The sequence below is a fragment of the Echinops telfairi genome, unplaced genomic scaffold (genome assembly GCF_000313985.2).
Source record: "Echinops telfairi isolate 266 unplaced genomic scaffold, ASM31398v2 ScPeMD7_7469;HRSCAF=8507_0, whole genome shotgun sequence".
NCBI lineage: Eukaryota > Metazoa > Chordata > Mammalia > Afrosoricida > Tenrecidae > Echinops > Echinops telfairi.
This window is the reverse complement of record NW_022111372.1, coordinates 96826968-96846125: the sequence shown is the minus strand read 5'-3', so window position 1 is coordinate 96846125 and position 19158 is coordinate 96826968. Positions and strand designations below refer to the sequence as shown.

The window sequence follows — 19158 nt, the reverse complement described above, 5'->3', positions numbered from 1 at the left end:
GCTAGGGTCGCCACCGCCCGCACTGTCTCCGCCCCGCCCGCGGATGCCTCGGGGTCACCGCGCCTTAAAGCGGCCGCGTCCACTCCGGAGCCAGTGCTGTCGGCGGTAGGAGAGACCTGTCCCCACCCCCACCACCCCCACCCCCGTGCCCCTCCATCGCCCACTTGATCCAGAGAAGCAACTCTTCACCCTACCCTGCCACCCTCTGGAAGTAAGCCTCCAGCTTTAGGCTGACAGGCAGGCGAAAGGAAAGCAAGTCTAATTTGGAGCCAGAATCTAGGCCCAACCGCACCCATCACAGGTGTGGAAACTGAGGCTGGAGCAGAACCTGCCTGAGCTCAAGCAGTATTGCATCCCTATCTGGGTGGGAGCCCGAGACAGGCCAGACAACTCAAGCCCTAGCAGTGGTTCATCTTTCCAGTGCTCCCCGCCCCCCACCATTGCCTAGCCCAGCTAGAGCTCCTGAGGGTGCACTCGTCACTTCCCTTGCCCAGTCATCCTCCTAACCTATGACAATGAGGAAGTCACTGTAAGGATCCCAGCCCCCCTTCAAAAGGCATGCTGGGCGTATCAGCAAGGTCTGTTTGTGGCTGGGCCTATTTCCCTGTCTTTAGTATCTTTTGGAAAGGACTGGGGCTAGCAGCTCGTTATTTTATTTTTTTTTGGTAAATTAGGTGGGTGTTAGCTCCAGCTTTAATGGGCGCCCTGGCCCCTAAACAAGCCCTGGATGCTGACGAAGGCCCCTTGGGAACCTTTGGGAGAGCCGTAGCTGCCTCTTGCAAAGCTCCTCTGGAGCAGCAGCAGTTCTGTGCCCCCAAGCACCCCAATTCCAGGCCCCGTGACCTGCTTGGGCACATGTCCAGGTGGGGCGGCAGCTACCACTTGTCCTATGACAATGGGCATCTCTTGTCCATAAATGCTTACCTTCAAAGTCCTGCTATGACTCAGGCCCCAGCTAGTCCAGGAGCTGGCCCCTCCTGTGCCCTCACTCTCACAGTGAACCAGAAGAGGGAGGAATTACAACTCAGCCTCCCTGCCTGGGTATGTCCCCAACATGACCTGGGCACAGTGATTGCCTCTCATAGTAGTAAGCCTGTCAATCACCTTCAGCCCTGCCTGGGCAGCCTGAGCAAGCTGGAGCCTTCTCCGATTGTCTTCCACCTTAGAAACAGACACAGCACTATCCCTGCCTCTCCTCCCACCCATGGAGCACTGGGAGCTTCTATTTGGGGAGAGGTAAGGTGGTCAAATGTGACTCCTGGGTTTAACACTCTTAGTATGTGATGAAAACAGATTTCCCAAATCCATTGTGCTCCTGCAACACACAGCCTTTGAAACAGCAGGTCAGCTTCCATCTCTTTTCTCTCACCCCCTCCGGCTTCCTGGCCGACAGCTAACTTGGGAGAGTTAAATTTAACAGGGTACTGAGTGGGGTGGGGTGTTACTCGGGTAACCAGGGCTATTTAGATAACACAAGGGGTGGTGCCTACCAGACAGTCAACTCCTCCCTCACCCCAGGAACCACCCCCCCATCCTAGTCCAGGGAGGGAGGGAAGTAGCAGGGGCTGGAGGCTTGAGCAGCAGCCCCTTCTGAACCCAGGCGTGATACAAGGCTCCCACCTAGCCCTTGGTTAACTTGATCCTCACTAAGGTATCCTCAAAGTGCCCTGTTGGTGTACTGGATTATGTGCTGGGCTGTTAACTGCAAGGTCAGCAGTTCAAATCCAGCTGCTCCTCTGGAGGAAGATGAGGCGTTCTGTACCCATCATAAAAGATTCATAGTTCCCCAGAGTAGAGAAGGTAGAGGTCAGGTGCCACAGCCAGAGAACAGAAAGAAAAGTGACGACAACTTTATTTTTCCCTGAGATGCTGGCTCCCCGAGGACTTCCTAGGCTTCCGGTCCAACGCGTGGGCCATGTATTTCTCCTGCTGCTTCTGGATCCTGAAGTCAGACATGTGATTCCTGCAAGGGAGTCAGCTAGACGTGGGCTGGAGACAGCTCAGGGCAGGGGCCAAGGGCCTGGCTACTCATTTCCATCACAACCCCCAGCCTGGCCCAACCCCTCACCTGAAGATCTGTTTCTGTTGACTGATAACTTGCTGCAACTCCTTAATCTCATTTGCTTTGCCATTAAGCATATCTTCTTGCTTTATAATGTGAGACTCAATTTCTGTGGGGGAGAGAGGAAGGGAGAAGCCATCCCCACAGGCTGCCTCCTGAGAGAAGACCTCCAGGCTTTTCTCAACTGGGTTTCTCCAACTAAGGGTTCGCCACGACAGCTGCCAAGATGGTGACGTGGAGGGGTGATGAGGGAGGCTTGCGGGTGAGGAGAATGTCTGAGGATCCTGTCAATGACTCCCCAACTCTGTTTTGGGTCAGGTGACCCCATGGGGGTGACCCTTGAAAAGAGGGGAGCAGCCCTGCCCCAAACCAGGAGGTTTGCCCTCTCCTTGGCAGGCTTTCCCAGACCCCACCTCTTTGATGAGACTTTCCCTAGCAGACATCACAGTTCTGACCCTCTGAAAGCGTCTTGCTCCACCCTCCCCTGTGTTATTTTTCTTCTTGACCCAGATCTACATATTTCACTCCTTTGCTTTCTCCCTTACTAAGACGTAAACACCACAGTGGACAAGGGTTTTGCTTGCTCACCGTTCTAAATACCCTGGGGCCTAAAACAGTGGCTGGCACATAGTAGGGGCAGACGAAATTTATTTGTGAACCGATAGACTGCCCTTTGGAGGTTAAGGCATCATTTGGTCTGGTCATCTCCGTCCAGCCAGACCTCCTGATGTCTACCATGTACTAGGCCGTGGGGATGGGGGAGGATGGAGAGGTAGGACTCAGAAGCTGGTCAGAGAAAGAACCAGTCGAGTTTCAATCATGTTAATGTTGATGAGACAATCACCACACTGGGAAGCTGTGTCCCTTTCTTGTCCCATCTTCTTGTTTTTGTTTTTAAATCTGTTAAGATGGGGACAGAGAGCATCCTCATTCCACAGTGGGGTGAAGAGGACCCGGAAGTAGTGGAGGCAGCACCTGCCCCCAAATGAAGTGCACAGTAAATACAAGGGCTGGTTTTGTTTTGTGGGGACATGCTGTTATATAACCTAGTCTCATGAAGCTCCATCCTCACAGGAAAACCCCGCTGTTTTTAAGGTTGGACAAGGCTCATGACCCCCCTAGAACACAAACGCTAAGAATGCAGACATGCCGAAGCAGTCCAGAACTTAGAGGAGGTCTGGTTAAAAGTGGCAGAGGAGCAGAGGAAATGAAGCCACAGGCTCACTGGGCCATGGGCCGAGGACTGCTAAAGCCCCTGCTCCAAGCCAGCAGCTAGTGTGGAGCAATGGCTGTGGACTTCTTGTGGGAAGAAGAATCAGGAATTCCCAGGCGCCTTTTAAAATAAAAATCTGTGGCACTCCAATGAGGGATCAGTTAGAGGGGCCCTTTGAGAAGAAAAAATGAAAAACGCAAACCACACAATGGGAGACGAGCGTGAGGGGAATGGGCCAGGTGAGGCTCAGTCAGGTCACGTTGCCAGATTTGCTCAGCAGCAAGGGAGGTTCGGGACATTGTGGGAGGAGGCTGCCAGCTCTACCGCCCGCCACCCCTCCGTGACACACGTGTGCGCACACACACACATCCCACCCCCACCCTACCCCCTTTTCACAGGCTGACACCGGACCACAGCGGAGGGAAGGAAATGTCTCAGAGGGAAGAGGTTTCCAAGTCCACCTAGAAAACGCCCCAGGTTCCTTTGAGGACAGCCCTGGATGCCCAGGAAGCAGAGCGAGGGAAGGGACTAGGGGACCATCGGCCTGAGGTCGAGGGGCAGCGACTGCCCGGTGGGCCCCAGGTGGCCCTGGCTGGGATCTTACTAGGGAGTGTGCTCCTCAGGGAAGGGAACAGGCGGGGTAGCAGGCAGGGATAAGGGGTGCCCAAGGCTCAGGCTGGGGGCCCCCACTGGGAAGGACTTTTCCACCTCATTTTAGCTTGGGCGTTGGTTCCTGGTCTACTCAAGATCTGCTGCAGTGAATGAAGCAGATGCTGCGTGTGGAACTGATAGGGAGCCCTTAACCGAATGACGAGAAGGCGTCAGTCTGGACAATGAATGGGCTTCCTGAAGTTCAGGGAAGCCGGGGAGCTGACTCTGAAAGTGCCCCTGCCCCGCCCCAGCCCTGACTGAGCCAACAAGCAGATGCTGGGCACCCACCGCAGCAGAGCTGAGGGGAAAATGACTGGCCCACCAGGAGCCGTTTGCCTTAGAGTCATCTCGGACTCGTGGTGAGCCGGCGTGCTGAGGTGAACTGAGCGCCACAGGGTTTCGTGGCTGTGATCTATTGGAAGCAGATCCCCAGGCCTTTCTGCCTAGGTATCCCTGGGTGAGTCTGAACCAACCTTTCGGTTAGAAGTTGACTGCTTAACTGTTTGTCCACCCACAGGGAATTTTAATTGGCCCGCAGGATGTTTGAAGAAAAGGTAAATCAGTTGCCCACACTCAAAGAGTAATAGAAGGAAGATGCTTAAGGAAAAAGCATCCATCAACACCTGATTTGCAGATTCCTTTTAAAAGGCGCAGCACCACTGGGCCGCTTTCCCACAGCAGAGGGGCTCAGCCCTTGAGAGGGAGGGTGGCTCTCCACAGTCTCCCCTCCTTTTTGTTGGTTTCCTGACCCTGAGGCTGAGGGTCAGCTCCCACAGGAGTCTGTGCTCGCCGGGCAGTTCCTCTTGTCATAGTTGTGAATAATGTGTTTCTAGGATACAATCTATGACACCCATCAGAAGAGGGAAAAGAAAAGGTGGACTAAGAAAGTTGTAGGTTTTAAGAAAAATGGGAGCGAGCCCGTTTCTTTATGGCTGTGAAGAATATTGTACGCCGGCTGCTTCCCTCATTTCCGTGACCTGCCTGGTCCCTGAAGGCCTTTGCGAAGGTGTGGCCCACTTGGGTTTGCCTGTATCCTCAGCCGGGTACAGAAGTTGGGGTGAATCCCTGCCCTGGCCCTGGCTGCGGCCATTGGGCAGTTCGGGAAGAACCCGTGTATGTAAGTGTGGGAGGGAGCACGGACCTCCCGCCTACCATTGCATTTGTTGATCAGCTGGTCCTTCTTGCTGGATTCCTGCAGGACTTTGCTCTTGACGCTGGAGAGCCTGGTGGGCGGAGAAGGGGAAGATAAGGCAGAAGGGTCGGCAGGCTGGTGGGCAGATCAGACCGTCAACCCGACAGTGCCCTCTCCCACAGCCCACTCATCCTTTTTCTTCTTCTTTTTTTAAATTTTTAAATCGTTTTATTAGGGGCTCATACAACTCTTATCACAATCCATACATACATCAATTGTGTAAAGCACATTTGTACATTCATTGCTCTCATCATTCTCAAAACATTTGCTCTCCACTTAAGCCCCTGGCATCAGCTCCTCATTTTTCCCTTCCCTCCCCACTCCCCCCCCTCCCTCACGAACCCTTGATAATTTATCAATTATTATTTTGTCATATCTTGCCCTGTCCGGTCTCCCTTCACCCACTATTCTGTTGTTCGTCCCCCAGGGAGGAGGTCACATGTAGATCCTTGTAATCCGTTCCCCCTTTCCAACCCACCCTCCCTCTATGCTCCCAGTATTGCCACTCACACCACTGGTCCTGATGGGATCATCCGCCCTGGATTCCCTGTGTTTCCAGTTCCTATCTGTACCAGTGTACATCCTCTGGTCTAGCCAGACTTGCAAGGTAGAGTTCAGATCATGATGGGGGGGGGAGCACTTAGGAACTGGGGAGCACTTAGGAACTAGAGGAAAGTTGTATTTCTTATTGTTGCTACATTGCACCCTGACTGGCTCATCTCCTGCCCTGACCCCTCCACTTACGCTTTTTCAAAGGCCAGCTTCTCTTTCTCCAGCTGTTTGGCTAGCACCTCTACTTCTCCAAGGGCAAACTGCAACTTCTCCTCCTCCTTGGCCAAGAGGGCCTTGGTCTTGGCATGAGCAGTCTTCTCTTCCTGCAAGGGCAGCAGCAGTGACTGCGTGATGCCAACACACTCCTCACCAGCCACAATTCTCACAGGGCACAGGGTAGCCAGGGTACCTGAAGATTCTGGCCTCTGTGGCTGAAGCCTCTCGGAGGCCAAAAACTCAGTGCCTCTCCCCAAGCCAGAGGGGCTGGGGGCACGAGGGGAGGCTTAGGAGCTGGAAGAGGCCATTACTTACCACCAGCTTCTTCTCCACTTCCTGGAACTCTTCTTTACTGACAAAATTTTCATCCTGGAGAACCATCTGCAACAGAACCTGGCTCAGGGAGACTGGAGTGGGTGGGGGCCCTCTCAGGACCAGGCCCAGGGGTAAATAATGGCATGATACCCCAGATCCTAATGAAACTGAAGATGAAACGAGTCACTGAGCCGCTTTATCCTACCCTCAGGGACGAGCGAGCCACAGCCTGGCACTCCTATGACACCACTGCTTGCATGGGCTGTGGCACCCGGGCGAGGGCCCTGACCCAGCCTGGGGAGGGTCTGAGATGCTTCCAGAATAGGCAGCAGCAGAACTGAGACCCCACTCTTGTAGGCAGAAGAGGGGTGAGTAAAATGTGTTCCAGGAGTGGAAACCCACGGGCGAATGCCAGCTGCCAAGAGCAGCTTTTGAATACCTTCAGGGAACTGCAAGTAATTCACTGCCTCAAGCTGCACACATTTTGCTGAATGGGGGCATTAGAGGAGCAAACAGAGCATGTCTCTCTCTCTCCAATCTGTATCTAGCGTCCCAGAAGGGAAATGCTTTTCTAACTTAGAACCATTCAAGTGTGAAATATATATATAGGGCATCCCAACCTTCTTATCCAGAGAGAAGGCAGAAACAGAAAAGCCATGAGCTCTATCTAACTGGCCGGGGTTTTACCAGGCCTGCCCAGCGCTTGCACAAAGCTATGACCTGCGGCTGGACTGAGAAGGCCCAAGCAAAGGGCCACAGAGATCAGAGACTCCTTGAGGCCCGCCAGGGCCAAATCTCTGCTGACTGCGCTCACCGTACAGGCTCACCACAGAAGCGGCGCATGGCTAATTTCGCTGCCTTCACGCAACCTTGGGAAATCAGTATAGCCCTCCTTACTTAAAAACCAGGAAACTGAGGCTCAGTGAATAGAAAAGAGACTTGTTGACCAGGCCCTGGGGCAAATTGGGTAGAGAGGGAGACCAGGTTTGGAGTTAAAATCCCCTGGTAAATAGAGAACCTGGCCCCACCCCCACCAATCTGGACCCCGCCTCCTCCTGATGACGCCCTTGGCCCCGCCTCCCGGCGCGGGGGGGGGCGTCCGTGGCACCGAGCCCGGCCCCGCGCCCCCGGGGGCGCCCCTTTCAGCCCCTCCCCAGTCCCCCGGGCTGCGTACCACATTCCTCAGCTGGTGGATCAGCTCCTCCTGAGATTCAATTACGTCTCGCAGCTGATCGAAGGCGAGACACACGGACCCCGACCCCCCCTGCGACCACCCGAGGGGCGTCGCCATCTTTCGCCCCCGCCAGCTCGTTGGAAATGGCCGCCTTTGGTTGCCGCCCCGCCGCCGCCCACCAATGAGAACCAGACGCAGCAGAGCACCCTGGCAACCGGGGCGGGCGCCGGAGGGAGTCGCTGGGCGGGAGGCGGGGGCAGCCCTGCCGGCCCTGGGAGCCTGTGCTTAAAAGGGGTTTGTGATTGTGACGCGCGCCGCACGCAGCCCAGGGCCCGGCCGCGCCGGCTCGGCCTCCCGCTGGAAGCCTGTGAGCAGACGCCGCTCAGGGCTGCGAAACCGCGGGACCCTAAGGCACCGGGCACCCCTAGCTTCACCTGCCTGCGCCCACCGTCATCCCCGTTTCCCCACGTTGTGAACCCCCAGCCTCCCGTGGGCTTCCTTCCTCCCGACAACATCGCTGGTACTTGGAGTGCCTGAGCCGAAGCAATGAAGGGGAGTCGCAAGTCAGAAAACAGTTTGACCCGAGAAGCCTTTGGTAGAGGGATGCTGCAGAGACTGAAGAACCGAGAGATTTTTGTTTCTGCCGTGTCCTGGAGTCACCTCCACTCAGCGACCCCTATGCATAGCACAGTCTTGAGCCATCCCCACCATTGTTGCTAAGTCTGAGCCCACTGTTGGCAGCTCATTGAGAGACTTCCTCTTTCCCCCACCCTCGAAAGCCGGAGGTCCTTCTGCAAAGACGGGTCCCTACAGACAACATGTCCAAGTCGAGCGATGAAACCTTGCCGTCTTCACTTCGAAGAACATGCTGGAGATACCACCACGGATTTGTTGGTTCTCTGGCAGTTCATGGTATAGTCAATATTCTTCACCAACACACAGGTCAAAGGTATCCGCTCCTCGTTCGGTTTCTTCTAATGTCCAATTTTTGAATATATGTAAGGCAATTGAAAATACTATAGCCTGAGTCAGGTACACCTTTGTCCTCACGGTGACATCCCGAGAGCTTTGAGCACTTGTTAGTGGTCTTTTGCAGCAGTTTTGCAATGCAATTTGTAGTTTGAGCTCTTGACTGCTCCTTTTATGGGCACTGATCCTTGACAACTTCAGTATTTTCTCCGTTTATCATGATATTTTCTACTGGTCCAGTATGGAGGATTTGTTTTCTTTATATTAAGGTGTAATCCATACTGAACAGGCTGTCTTTTTAACTTTCAGCTAGCAAGGTTGAGTTATCTACATATCAAAGGTTGTTAGCAAGTCTTCCTCCAATCCTGACACCATTCTTCATATAGTCCAGCTTCTTAGATTCCTTGCTCAACGTATAGATTGACACACACCTTTCCTGTTTTTAAATCAGGCAGTACGTTTTTGTTCTGTTTGAACAACTGCCTCTTGGTCTATGTACAAGTTTCACATGATCATATGAAGTCTTTCTGTAATTCCTATTCTTCACAATGTTAGAAGTTTGGTATGAGCCACACAGTTGAATAATTTTGCGTAGTCAGTAAACACAAGTCAGCATCGTTCTGGTATTCCTTGCTTCCAGCCAAGATCCAGCTGATATCAGTGATGGTAAATCCCTCAAAGCACATGATTCTGGCAGCCCCCTGTCAATGTACTGCTGCAACTGTTGTTGAATTACCTTAAGCAAAACTTTACTTGCATGTGATATTAATGACATCGTTGGATCATTTCCACATCTCCTTGGATCAGCTTTCTTTGGATGGCACAAATATTGATCTCTTCCAGGTGGTTGGCCAGGGTGAGCACTTGTGTCCATATGTTGAAACATCCCAATTGATATCCGTTCATTCCTGGAGCCTTGTTTTTCACCAAGACCTGCAGAGCAGCTTGACGTCTTACTTCCATCCCCTCAGTTCCTGATTCCGTGCTACCTCTTGGAATGGTTGAACATTGACCAAGTTCATTTTGGTAAATCGACTGCACGTGTATTCCTTCTACCTCCTTCTATTCCTTCCTGCATTGCTCGGTGTTTCGCTCATAGACTTCTTCCATATTGCAACTCAAGGCCTGATTTTTTTCTTCCTCTTCAGCTCTTTCAGCCTGAAAAATGCGGTGTATGTTCTTACCTTTGGTTTTCTAACTCCAGGTCTTTGTCGATTTCCTTGGTGCTTTACTTTTTGTCTTCTCCAGCTGCCATTTGAAATCATCTGCTCAGTTCTTCTGTTTGCTTTAGCTATGCTACATTCAAGAGCAAGTTTTAGAGTCTCTGGTGACATTTATTTTAGTCTCTCTTATTTTATTTTTTGGTCCCTTTAATGACCTGCTTTTTTCACATATGATGCCCTTGATATCCTACCCCAACTCATCCAGTCTTTCATCATTAATGTTTAATGTATCACATCCATCCCTGAGATGGTCTCTAATTCAGGTGGGATATAATCAAGGTCATGTTTTGACTTTTGTGGGATTGTTTTAATTTTATTTCCCTTCAACTTGAACTTGCAGAGGAGCAAGTGATGGTCTTTCCTGTGGTTGCCTCTGACCTTGCTCTGATGGATGATACTGAGCATTTCCATTGTCTTTTTCCGTAGATGTAGTCTACTGGATTCTGTGTCTTCCATTTAGTGCCGTCTACCTGTCCAGTTGTCGTCTATGCTATTGGAAAAAGTTATATGCAATCCGTGGCTTCCAAATAAAAGAGCTCTGTTCCTTACTGTGTCCTTCAGTCTTCAAATGGAATCTGTAGGTGAGTCAGAACAGGTACATTAAGGTCTTAATTAGCTTTACTTCAGTGGAAGAAAAGGCTTGACGTCTTTTCAGTTATTTCAAAGCTGCAATACAATAAATGAAAAGTGATTGTGATGAAGACTTTGTTGAGTAGGGGCTGGTTCAATTGCTTAAAAGAGCATGGGCAACTTTACAGAACACTAAAGGGCAAGTAAGGATTCTTGTGGCTAGACATTTCACAGCCCTCACCTGGGACAGCCTGGTTCCCATGAATAGGCTGCTGGTCTTGTAAGACCCTAGCGAGCAATCTCTCTCACAGTCTACCACCGATGCCACGCGTCCAGCCTACGAGCCTTCTTTGTTTCCAGCTTTCACATTAAAATCACCAGTAGTTGTCGAGGCATTTTGGTTGTATTTTTTATCAATTTCAGACTGTGGAAATTGTTAAGAATTTTATTTCTCCATTTTTGAAAGTAGTAGGTAGTAGTGTGTAGCTTTGAATAGTCATATTAAATTTGAATAGTAAATTCAAATTTGAATAGTGTAAATTTGAATAGTAGTCATATCTTTTGTGTGACAGACGCATATTATTCTATTACTGAGAGAGCAGCTGTATTTCAGAATAGATCTTGAAATGTTCTCTCTCTCTTTTTTTAATGTTCATTTTGATGACAAATGCAACTTTCTTACTCTTCAATTTGTCATTCCTAAGTGTTCTATTTCATGTTGGACAACCTCCAATTTTCCTGGATTTCATATTTTGTACATTCCACCTTCCATTTATTAATAGATGCTTGCAGCTATTCTCGTTTTACGTTATGCCACATCAGCAAGTGAAGATCCCGAAAGCCTTACTTCCATCACATCATTAATGTTTATTCTACTTTGAGGAGGCAGCTCTTCCCCAGTCGTATCTGAGTGTCTTCCAACGTTAGGGGCTCATGTTCTCTGCTAGTCATAAAGTTTCCACGGGCCAATTTTTTTCAGAAGTAGACCACCAGATCCATCTTCCCAGCCTGTCTTTGACTGGAAGCTCTGCTGAAACCTGTTCACCCTGGTGACATCACAGCAACACTCAAGCCACTATGAAAAGGGCCATTATTGGGTTACTATTAGAAGAGTTGAGGACCGTTGGTGGTGTAGTGATTATGCATTGGGTTGCTAACCTCAAGGTCAGCAGTTCAAAACCACCAGCTGATCTGAGAAGAATTTTCTACAGCTGTATAGAGTTTCAGTCTGGTAAACCCACTGGGCAGTTCGTTCTGCACTGTCCTGTAGGGTTGCTATGAGTTAGAATTGACTGGAGGGCAGTGAGTTTGGAGGGTTTTTTGTGGGTTTTTTTAGTGTTAGAAGGGTAGGAGTGGGGTATGGAGGCAAGTTCTAAAATCAGGGTACGAAAAGATAGATTGCATATGTTCATCAAATCCCCAAACACTGGGCAGTTGGGACTTTTTGGAAAATCCAAATCAGATTGAATTTAGAGAAAAGCAAAGCTAATTTTTATTGAATGTAGACTATCTCATGGTACTGTTATTATGCTTTTTAAAAAAACATTTTATTGGGGGCTCGTTCAACTGTATCACAATCCATCCATCCATCCATTGTGTCAAGCACATTTGTACATGTGTTGCCATCATCATTCTCAAAATGTTTGCTTTCTACTTGAGCCTTTGGTATCAGCTCATCTTCCCCCCTCCCTCCCCTACCTTCTCTCCCTAATAAACCCTTGATAAGTTATAGATTACTATTTTCATCTCTTACATTGTCCTGTCGCCCTTCACCCACTTTTCTGTTGTTCACCCCCCTGGGAGGGGGTTATATGTTACTCCTTGTGATCAATTCCCCCCTTCTCCCCCAACCTTTCCCTTATCTTCCTGGTACCTCTATTCTCATTGTTGTCCCTGAGGGGTTTATCTATCCTGGATTCCTTGTGTTGCGGGCTCTTATCTGTAGCAGTGTGCATGCTCTGATGAGGTCATGATAGTGAGGTGAAGGAAGCATTATGGTACTAGAGGAAAGTTGTGTGTTTTATCAGTACTAGAAGAAAGTTGTGTGTTTTATTGGTGCTATACTGCACCCTGACTGACTCATCTCTTCCTTGTGACCCCTCTGTGAGGGCATACTCCATGCCCTGCCCCACCCCTATTCACATTGGGTATGATTTTATTCTGGGTCTTAGATGCCTGATACCTGATCCCATCGACACATCTTTATCACACAGGCTGGTGTGCTTCTTCCATTTGGGCTTTGTTGCTTCTCAGCCAGATGGGCGCTTGTTTATCTTCAAACCTTTAAGACTCCAGATGCTATATCTTTTGATAGTCCGGCACCATCAGCTTTTTTCACCACATTTGCTTATGCACCCATTTTGTCTTCAGCGATTGTGTTGGGAAGGTGAGCATCACAGAATGCTGGATTATTAGAACAACGTGTTCTTGTTTTAACGGAGTACGTGAGTTGAGACCCAATGTCCATCTGCAATCTTAATTCTTAACATGTAGATATAAGTACGTAGATTTATTCCCCTCTCATTATATATAAATGTATTTACATGTGTACATGCCTGTATTTAGACCTTTATAAATGTCCTTTGCCTCCTGGTTCTTTCCTCTATTTCCTTTTACTTTCCTCTTGTCCCATCATCATGTTCGGCCTTCATTTGGGTTTAGTAATTCCTCGCCGCTATGTTGTCCTTGATTAAGCCTCACTAGGCATCCTACACCCTTCTCTCCATTGATTTTAGTTCCCTTGTTGTTCCCTTGTCCCCAGGTTGGTCCCCACCCCCCTTCCTTTCTCCCACCTCTCCTTCTCCTGTATCTCTTCCCACCCCCCCAACCATCAGTCCGTTCTTATCATCTCCGAATTGTTTATCCCGCCTATCTTATCTAGATAGACATGCAGTGACACTAATAAATGCAAAAAGAAGACAAAGCCAAACAAAACAACAAAGGAAGTCAAAACCAACAGAACAACAATAAAACTAAAACAAAATAACAAAAAGAATGCCATCTTCTGATAAAAATGGAAAAGCCTATAAATTGTTCAAGGTGTGTTTGTTGGCCTTTAGGAGTGTTTTCCAGTCGAGTGTGGTGGGGTGCCACACTCTGTCTCCAAAGTCTATTTTTGGTATTCCCCGGGGATTTCATCACTTTGCTCCCCTTGCTGCTCTGCAGCATGCTTTTAGTGTTTCACCCCAGTGTGATGGGATCAGATTAGGCACAGTTCCTGCACTGTGTCCGCAGTGTTGTCTCCTGTAGTGCTATGGTTTAGTGAGGGACATTGTGTCTCGTGGTGGGGCCAGCCCTATGGTCCTCTCTGTGCATTGTCTGCTCTGAGCAGGAATATCGTCCTTGGAGCTTGGTGGGCCAGGATGTGTTCCCCTCCCTCTCCATCCCTCTTAGTTTCTCTGAAGTAGTTTTTATGATACCATTTGACAGGTGAGGAGATATAGGCTCTGTGAGAATGAGTAGCTTGGTCAAAGCATTCAAGTAAGTAATGGAACATAGTCCTGACATGGGCAGTTTTTTTTTTCCCTTTCAGAATCTATGTTTTCAATCGTGATGCTTTGCTTCAGTTTTGCTTGAACATAATGGAACATTAAATTAGAGAATTTGATTCTTCAATCTTGGAAATTACTCCATTAAGAAGGGATTTGGGGTGACTAGGAAGGGAAGCTAAAAGTTCACGAAGTCACATGGGCTGCTTTCAAAAGTTCCCTAAATAAAATCAAAGCAAAACCTTTAAACCCATTGCTGTTGGGTCCAAGTTCCTTGATGTTGTTTTTAGGGGCTGTCCAGTGGGTTCCAACTCGTAACAACCTCATGCACAACAGAAGGAAGCACCGCCTTGGCCACAGCTGTGGGCCATGCTCGCAGCTGGTCTTAGGCTGGGATCCATGCTTGCAGCCGATGTGGCAATCCATCTTGTCGAATTTGGCCTTCCTGTTTTCCCTGCCCCTCCATCCTACCACGCATGATGTCCTTCCCTAAGGACTGGTCTCTCCTGACAACAGGTCCAAAGGACGTGAGCTGAAGTCTTGCCATCCTTGCCTCCTAGGCACATTCTGGCTGTACTTCTCCCAGGACAGGTGTGTTTGTTCTTTGGTAGTCCATGGTACTTCAGTATTCTTCTTCTCCAGCACCACAATTCAAAGTTCCTTAGAGGCTTCTTTTTGGACTGACTGTTGTGGTCTGACAAACTTGGATGCTCCTATGTGTCTCTCAGTACTCGCCCTTACACACACACACACACACACACACACACACACACTTTTAATTGTGAACTGGGTGGAGGTATGCAGAGCAGATCATTAGTGTTACATTCAACGCCTCGCTTTGTTTCATGTAACAGCACGTATCCTACTTCGTGTTTCTTGCGTCTGCTTTCATGTTATTCAGGGAAACGCCTCTTTCTGTTGATCTCTCTTCAAGGACCTAGAGCAGTGTAGTCCAATAGAACTTTCTGTGATAGAAATGCGCTTTCCAATATGGTAGCCACTAGCAGCACATGACTTCTGAGTACTTAGCATGTGGCTAATGTAACTGAGGAACTGATTTATAGATTTTAATTAACATTTAAATACTCCAGCGTGGCCAGTAGCTGCTGTATCGTCGGCATGGGCTGCTTCTGTGGCTGTTGACTTGATTTCAACTCATGGCGACTCCATGTGTTAAAACAGAACTGCTCCACAGGATTTCCTCGGCTGTCATCTCAACGAAGGCGGCCTTTTTTCCTATGGTACCACTGGTGGGTATGAAAGACCAGCCTTTAAGACCCAGCACAAAAAATCATATCAATGTGAATGAGGGGGAGTGTAGAGTGGAGACTCAAAGCCCATCTGTAGACAATTGGGACATCCCCTTACAGAGGGGTCACATGGAAGAGACAAGCCAGTCAGGGTGCAGTGTAGCAACGATGAAACATACAACTTTCCTGTACTTCTTTAATGCTTCCTCCCTCCCCACCCCCCCACTATCATGACCCCAATTCTTACAAATCTGGCTAGACCAGAGGATGTACACTGGTACAGATAAGAGCTGGAAATCCAGGACAGATAAACCCCTTAGGACCAATAATGAGAGTAGCGATACTAGGAGGGGAAGATGGAGTGGGGAAGGTGAAGTGGGGGAAAGGTGGGGATCACAATGATCTACCTATAACCCATCCCAGCAGGACAGACAACAGAAAAGTGGGTGAAGAGAGACAGCGGTCAGTGTAAGACATGAAAAAACAAATGATAAATTCTCAAAGGTTCATGAGGGAGGGAAGGGAGAATGGGCAGATAGCAAGGGCTCAAGTAGAAAATATTTTGAAAATGATGGCAACATATGTTCAAATGTGCTTGACACAATGGATGTATATATGTATGGATTGTGATAAGAGCTGTACATCCCCCACACAAAATGATTAAAAAAATAAAAAGACCAGCCTTTAGTCAAACCATTTGTGCCATATAGACCCAGAGGGAATATAATCTGTGATCTCAGAACTTGGTCTGCCAGATGCGAATGTTCACCAGAAACATCCTAGACAGAGCTACAGTGATTTCTGAGTCTCATGAACTGTGGGCCCCGGCCTCCCTGTCTTTCATGAGGTGCTGCTCGACAGCCCTCTTACAGTATTCAGTTGTCCCAGCCAGGAGAGGCTGCCCCCGGAGAACAGTTGGTAGGCTTCAGCAGCCAGTCCCCTCCGGATAGAGCTTATGAGTAAGGGAGAAATCTGTATCCAGTCAACACCCACAGAAGGATAGTCACTCCGGGGAGGGTGTTACAGACTCCCATTTCTGTATTGGTAAATACTTTGGGGCCCTGATCAACAAGGTCCTAGTGAGGGTCAGCATGACATCACAAACACCTCTGTGACTCTCCCCGCAGGAAGGCCTGCCCTTCGGCACAGGGTTGTCATCTTGATTGGTGTCCCAATGATCTCTTGCTGTGTAACTAATAGCTCTGAAATGTGGAGCTTAAAAAGTAAGAACCCAAGATGATTTGTTTTTGCTCATGGATCTGTAAAATGGGCGGGCTGTAGTGGGGAAGAGTTCATCTCTGTTCCCTGCAGCAGCAGCTGGGCCAAACCAGACTGGAACTTTAGTGGGAGAGACAGACTCAAAGTAAATCCAAAATTCTGTCCTTAAGCAAACAAATAACATTATAGCTATCATGGGTGTGAAGGAAGAGAAGAGTAAAAGTAACTGAAGGCGAGGTCTGGCCCAGTCTGGGGTGCCTGGGAAGGTTTCTTGAAGAAATGATGTTTGAGCTGAAACCTGAAGAATAACAGACATTTAGCAAGAGACCGGGGCAGAAGAGTTGATTTTTATTCTAGCAGTATGAGAAATCCACACAAGTTTTGTAAGAAAGAGGATGGCAAGATCCAAAATGCTTTGAAAAGCTCTCTGGCAAGCAACAAAGCCCACATGGAAGAAGCACACCAGTCTGTGTGATCAAAAGGTGTCGAAGGGATCAGGTAGCAGGCATCAAAGAACAAAAAAAAAAAAAAAAATCACATCATTGTGAATGAGGGGGAGTGCAGACTGGGGACCCAAGGCCCATCTGTAGGCAGTTGGACACCCCCTTGCAGAAGGGTCGCAGGGAGGACACGAGCCAGTCAGGGTGCAGTGTAGCAACGATGAAACACAACTTTCCTCTAGTTCTTTAATGCTTCCTCCCCACTACTATCATGATCCCAATTCTACCTTACAGATCCGGCTAGACTAGAGCATGTACACTGGTACAGATAGGAACTGGAAACAGGGAATCCAGGACAAATGATCTCTTCAGGACCTGTGGTGAGAGTGGTGATACCTGGAGGGTGATGGGAAGGTGGGTTGGAAAGGGGGAACCAATTACAAAGATCTACATATAACCTCCTCCCTGGGGGTCGGACAACAGAAAAGTGGGTGAAGGGAGATGTCGGACAGGGTAAGATATGACAAAATAATAATTTATAAATTATCAAGAGTTGTTGAGGAGGAGAGAGCGGGGAAGAAGGGGGGAAAAAAAGCTGATACCAAGGGCTCGAGTAGAAAGCAAATGTTTTGAGAATGATGATGGCAACAAATGTACAAATGTGCTTGACACACGATGGAGGGATGGATGGATTGTGATGAGTTGTAAGAGCCCCCAATAAAATGATTTAAAAGTGAATAAATAAAAATTAGAAAAAGAAAAAGAAAAGCCCTCTGGCTGAAGTCCGGCCATGTGTGTGGAGCTGCGAGGCTGCTCTGGTGACTGCAGTTGCTTGTCAGTGGTGTTTGGGAGTCAGATGGTGTCAGTGGGATTAAAGAGAATAGATGGGTTTAGAATGTTCTGGAGATAAAATTGCTAGGATTCCAATGGAGGGGGGTCAAGGTATTTGACTTTGTGTACAGATAAACTACCACGAATCCCAATAGCCTAAAACAGCAATGGTTTTGATATTTGTTCTCAGTTCTTCAACTGGAGCTGCGAGGTAGCTCATCAGCTTAGGCAGGGGTGCAAACTGCTCAAGTTGGGTCCTGTATCTGGCACCTCAGTTCTTCCTGGCATGGAAGGACCTAAAGCCATGTGGTCGGCGTAGTGGTTTTAGGCACCTGGGCCTCTTACATGGTGGCTGGCTTACCCCCATCACGAAACAGAAGTTGGTAGTTTTCTTTATATTCGATCTGTTAAAGTAGGCCAAAGGCCAGCCCAGGTCAGAAGGGGACCACACCAGGGCATGCATATCAGCTGTGGTTCACTGGGGGACACCCAAGTAAACCCATGCAGGTTCCTGGGTTTCTGATTTCTGTACCTGGATGGATGGTGGTGCTACTCGTGGGAACTTGAACACTTGTGCCCCGCGCCCCATCCCCAAAGCTCAGTCACCCGGCGGCATAGTACCTAGGAAGCTCACTGTCATCAAGTGCAAGGATGTTTTTTGAGGACTAAGCTACTCCTAACCCAAGCCGTGGTAGTCTCCATTGTATCCTGTGCCTGCGAATGTTGCATATTGAAGCAGGAAGACTGTAGAAGGGATGCATCCGACTGTGGGGCGGGAGAAGACTATTGAAAGTGCCGGGGACTGCTAAAAGGACACACCGACCTATGCTGGGAGAAGTAATGCTGCTTAGAGGCAAGGATGGAAAAACTTTGTCTTACATACTGTGCACATATTGTCAGGACAGAACAGTCCCGGAGAAGGACATCATGTTTGGTCATGTGGAGGGGCAGTGAAAGAGAGGAAGGAGACCCTCCGTGAGACGGACTGACACAGTGCTACATCAATGGGCTCAGACATAGGAACAATTGTGAGGATGGCGCAGCCTTCTCCTGTGCACAGGGTGGCTGTGGTAATTACTTAATTTCTTGTCAACTTGTTAAGTAGGTTATAGGGGTGAAGCCTAGCCTGTCCATCAGGCCACAACCTGATTGATGCCTCCTTGTGGGGGTGGCTTTCTCAGGATTCTGGGAGTTTTCCTCTCTTCTTCTATGGAGGTGAGATTCTCTTTCACATTCCTGTTGACTATCCACATGGAACTATGCTAATGGCAGCCAGAGCCCTGGAGTCGGAGAACCCACATGGAGACCCACGCTAGCGCTGAGATGCTTCCACCACCACTGGATCCACAGGACTTTCCACCCACTGGCCTCTGCTCTTCCTGCATTCAACATCATTGCATGTGCTGCACGAGTCTGAAGAGGAATTTATAGACTGTTATTGGACATATGGGCTAATATTGGACTTACAGACTTAATTTAGACTGGGCTGGGATGTTTTCTTAATATACAATTACTCTGATATAAAGCTCTCTCTCTCTCACACACACACACGAGTGTCCCTGGATTTGTTTCTCTAGGCAACCCGGACTAATACAGTCACTATGGGTCGGAACCAACTCAATGGCACCTAGCAACAAACAACCACATGGAGTCCATTCCGACTGACAGCAACTTTAGAAAGTGTTTCTGAGGCTGTACAGCTTTATAGAAGCAGACAGCCTCAGCTTTCTCCTGAGGGGTCAACTGGTGGCTTTGAATTGCTGACCTTATGGTTAGCAGCACAAGACATGCCTC

At 48.8% G+C, this 19158-nt stretch overlaps 1 protein-coding gene across 4 annotated transcripts; it reads right to left on the bottom strand.

The window, feature by feature from the left end:
* Positions 1-1684: 1684 nt before the first annotated feature.
* Positions 1685-7499, bottom strand: SPATA24 (spermatogenesis associated 24). 4 transcript variants are annotated; one of them, XM_004696655.3, is made up of 6 exons: positions 7376-7499; positions 6202-6267; positions 5863-5993; positions 5079-5149; positions 2069-2171; positions 1835-1963 (listed from the first exon to the last, which is right to left on the bottom strand). In XM_004696655.3, the coding sequence occupies exons 1-6, from the start codon at positions 7490-7492 to the stop codon at positions 1852-1854; spliced, it is 600 nt and encodes a 199-aa protein (XP_004696712.2). In that variant the 5' UTR covers positions 7493-7499; the 3' UTR covers positions 1835-1851. The 4 variants fall into 4 exon arrangements, with proteins under 4 accessions (XP_045140575.1, XP_045140576.1, XP_004696712.2 ...); XM_045284640.1 differs by lacking the exon at positions 2069-2171 and having other exon boundaries at positions 1685-1978; XM_045284641.1 differs by lacking the exon at positions 2069-2171 and having other exon boundaries at positions 1685-1963.
* Between the last annotated feature and the right edge of the window lie 11659 nt (positions 7500-19158).

Coding starts and splice junctions, on each gene's coding strand:
- SPATA24 (XM_045284640.1), bottom strand. CDS start 7,492: ATGGCGACGCCCCTCGGGTGGTCGCAGGGGGGGTCGGGGTCCGTGTGT. Junction 5,994..6,201: donor AAGTGGAGAAGAAGCTGGTG/GTAAGTAATGGC, acceptor CTGCCCTTGCAG/GAAGAGAAGACTGCTCATGC. Junction 5,150..5,862: donor AAGCTGGCCTTTGAAAAAGC/GTAAGTGGAGGG, acceptor TCCGCCCACCAG/GCTCTCCAGCGTCAAGAGCA.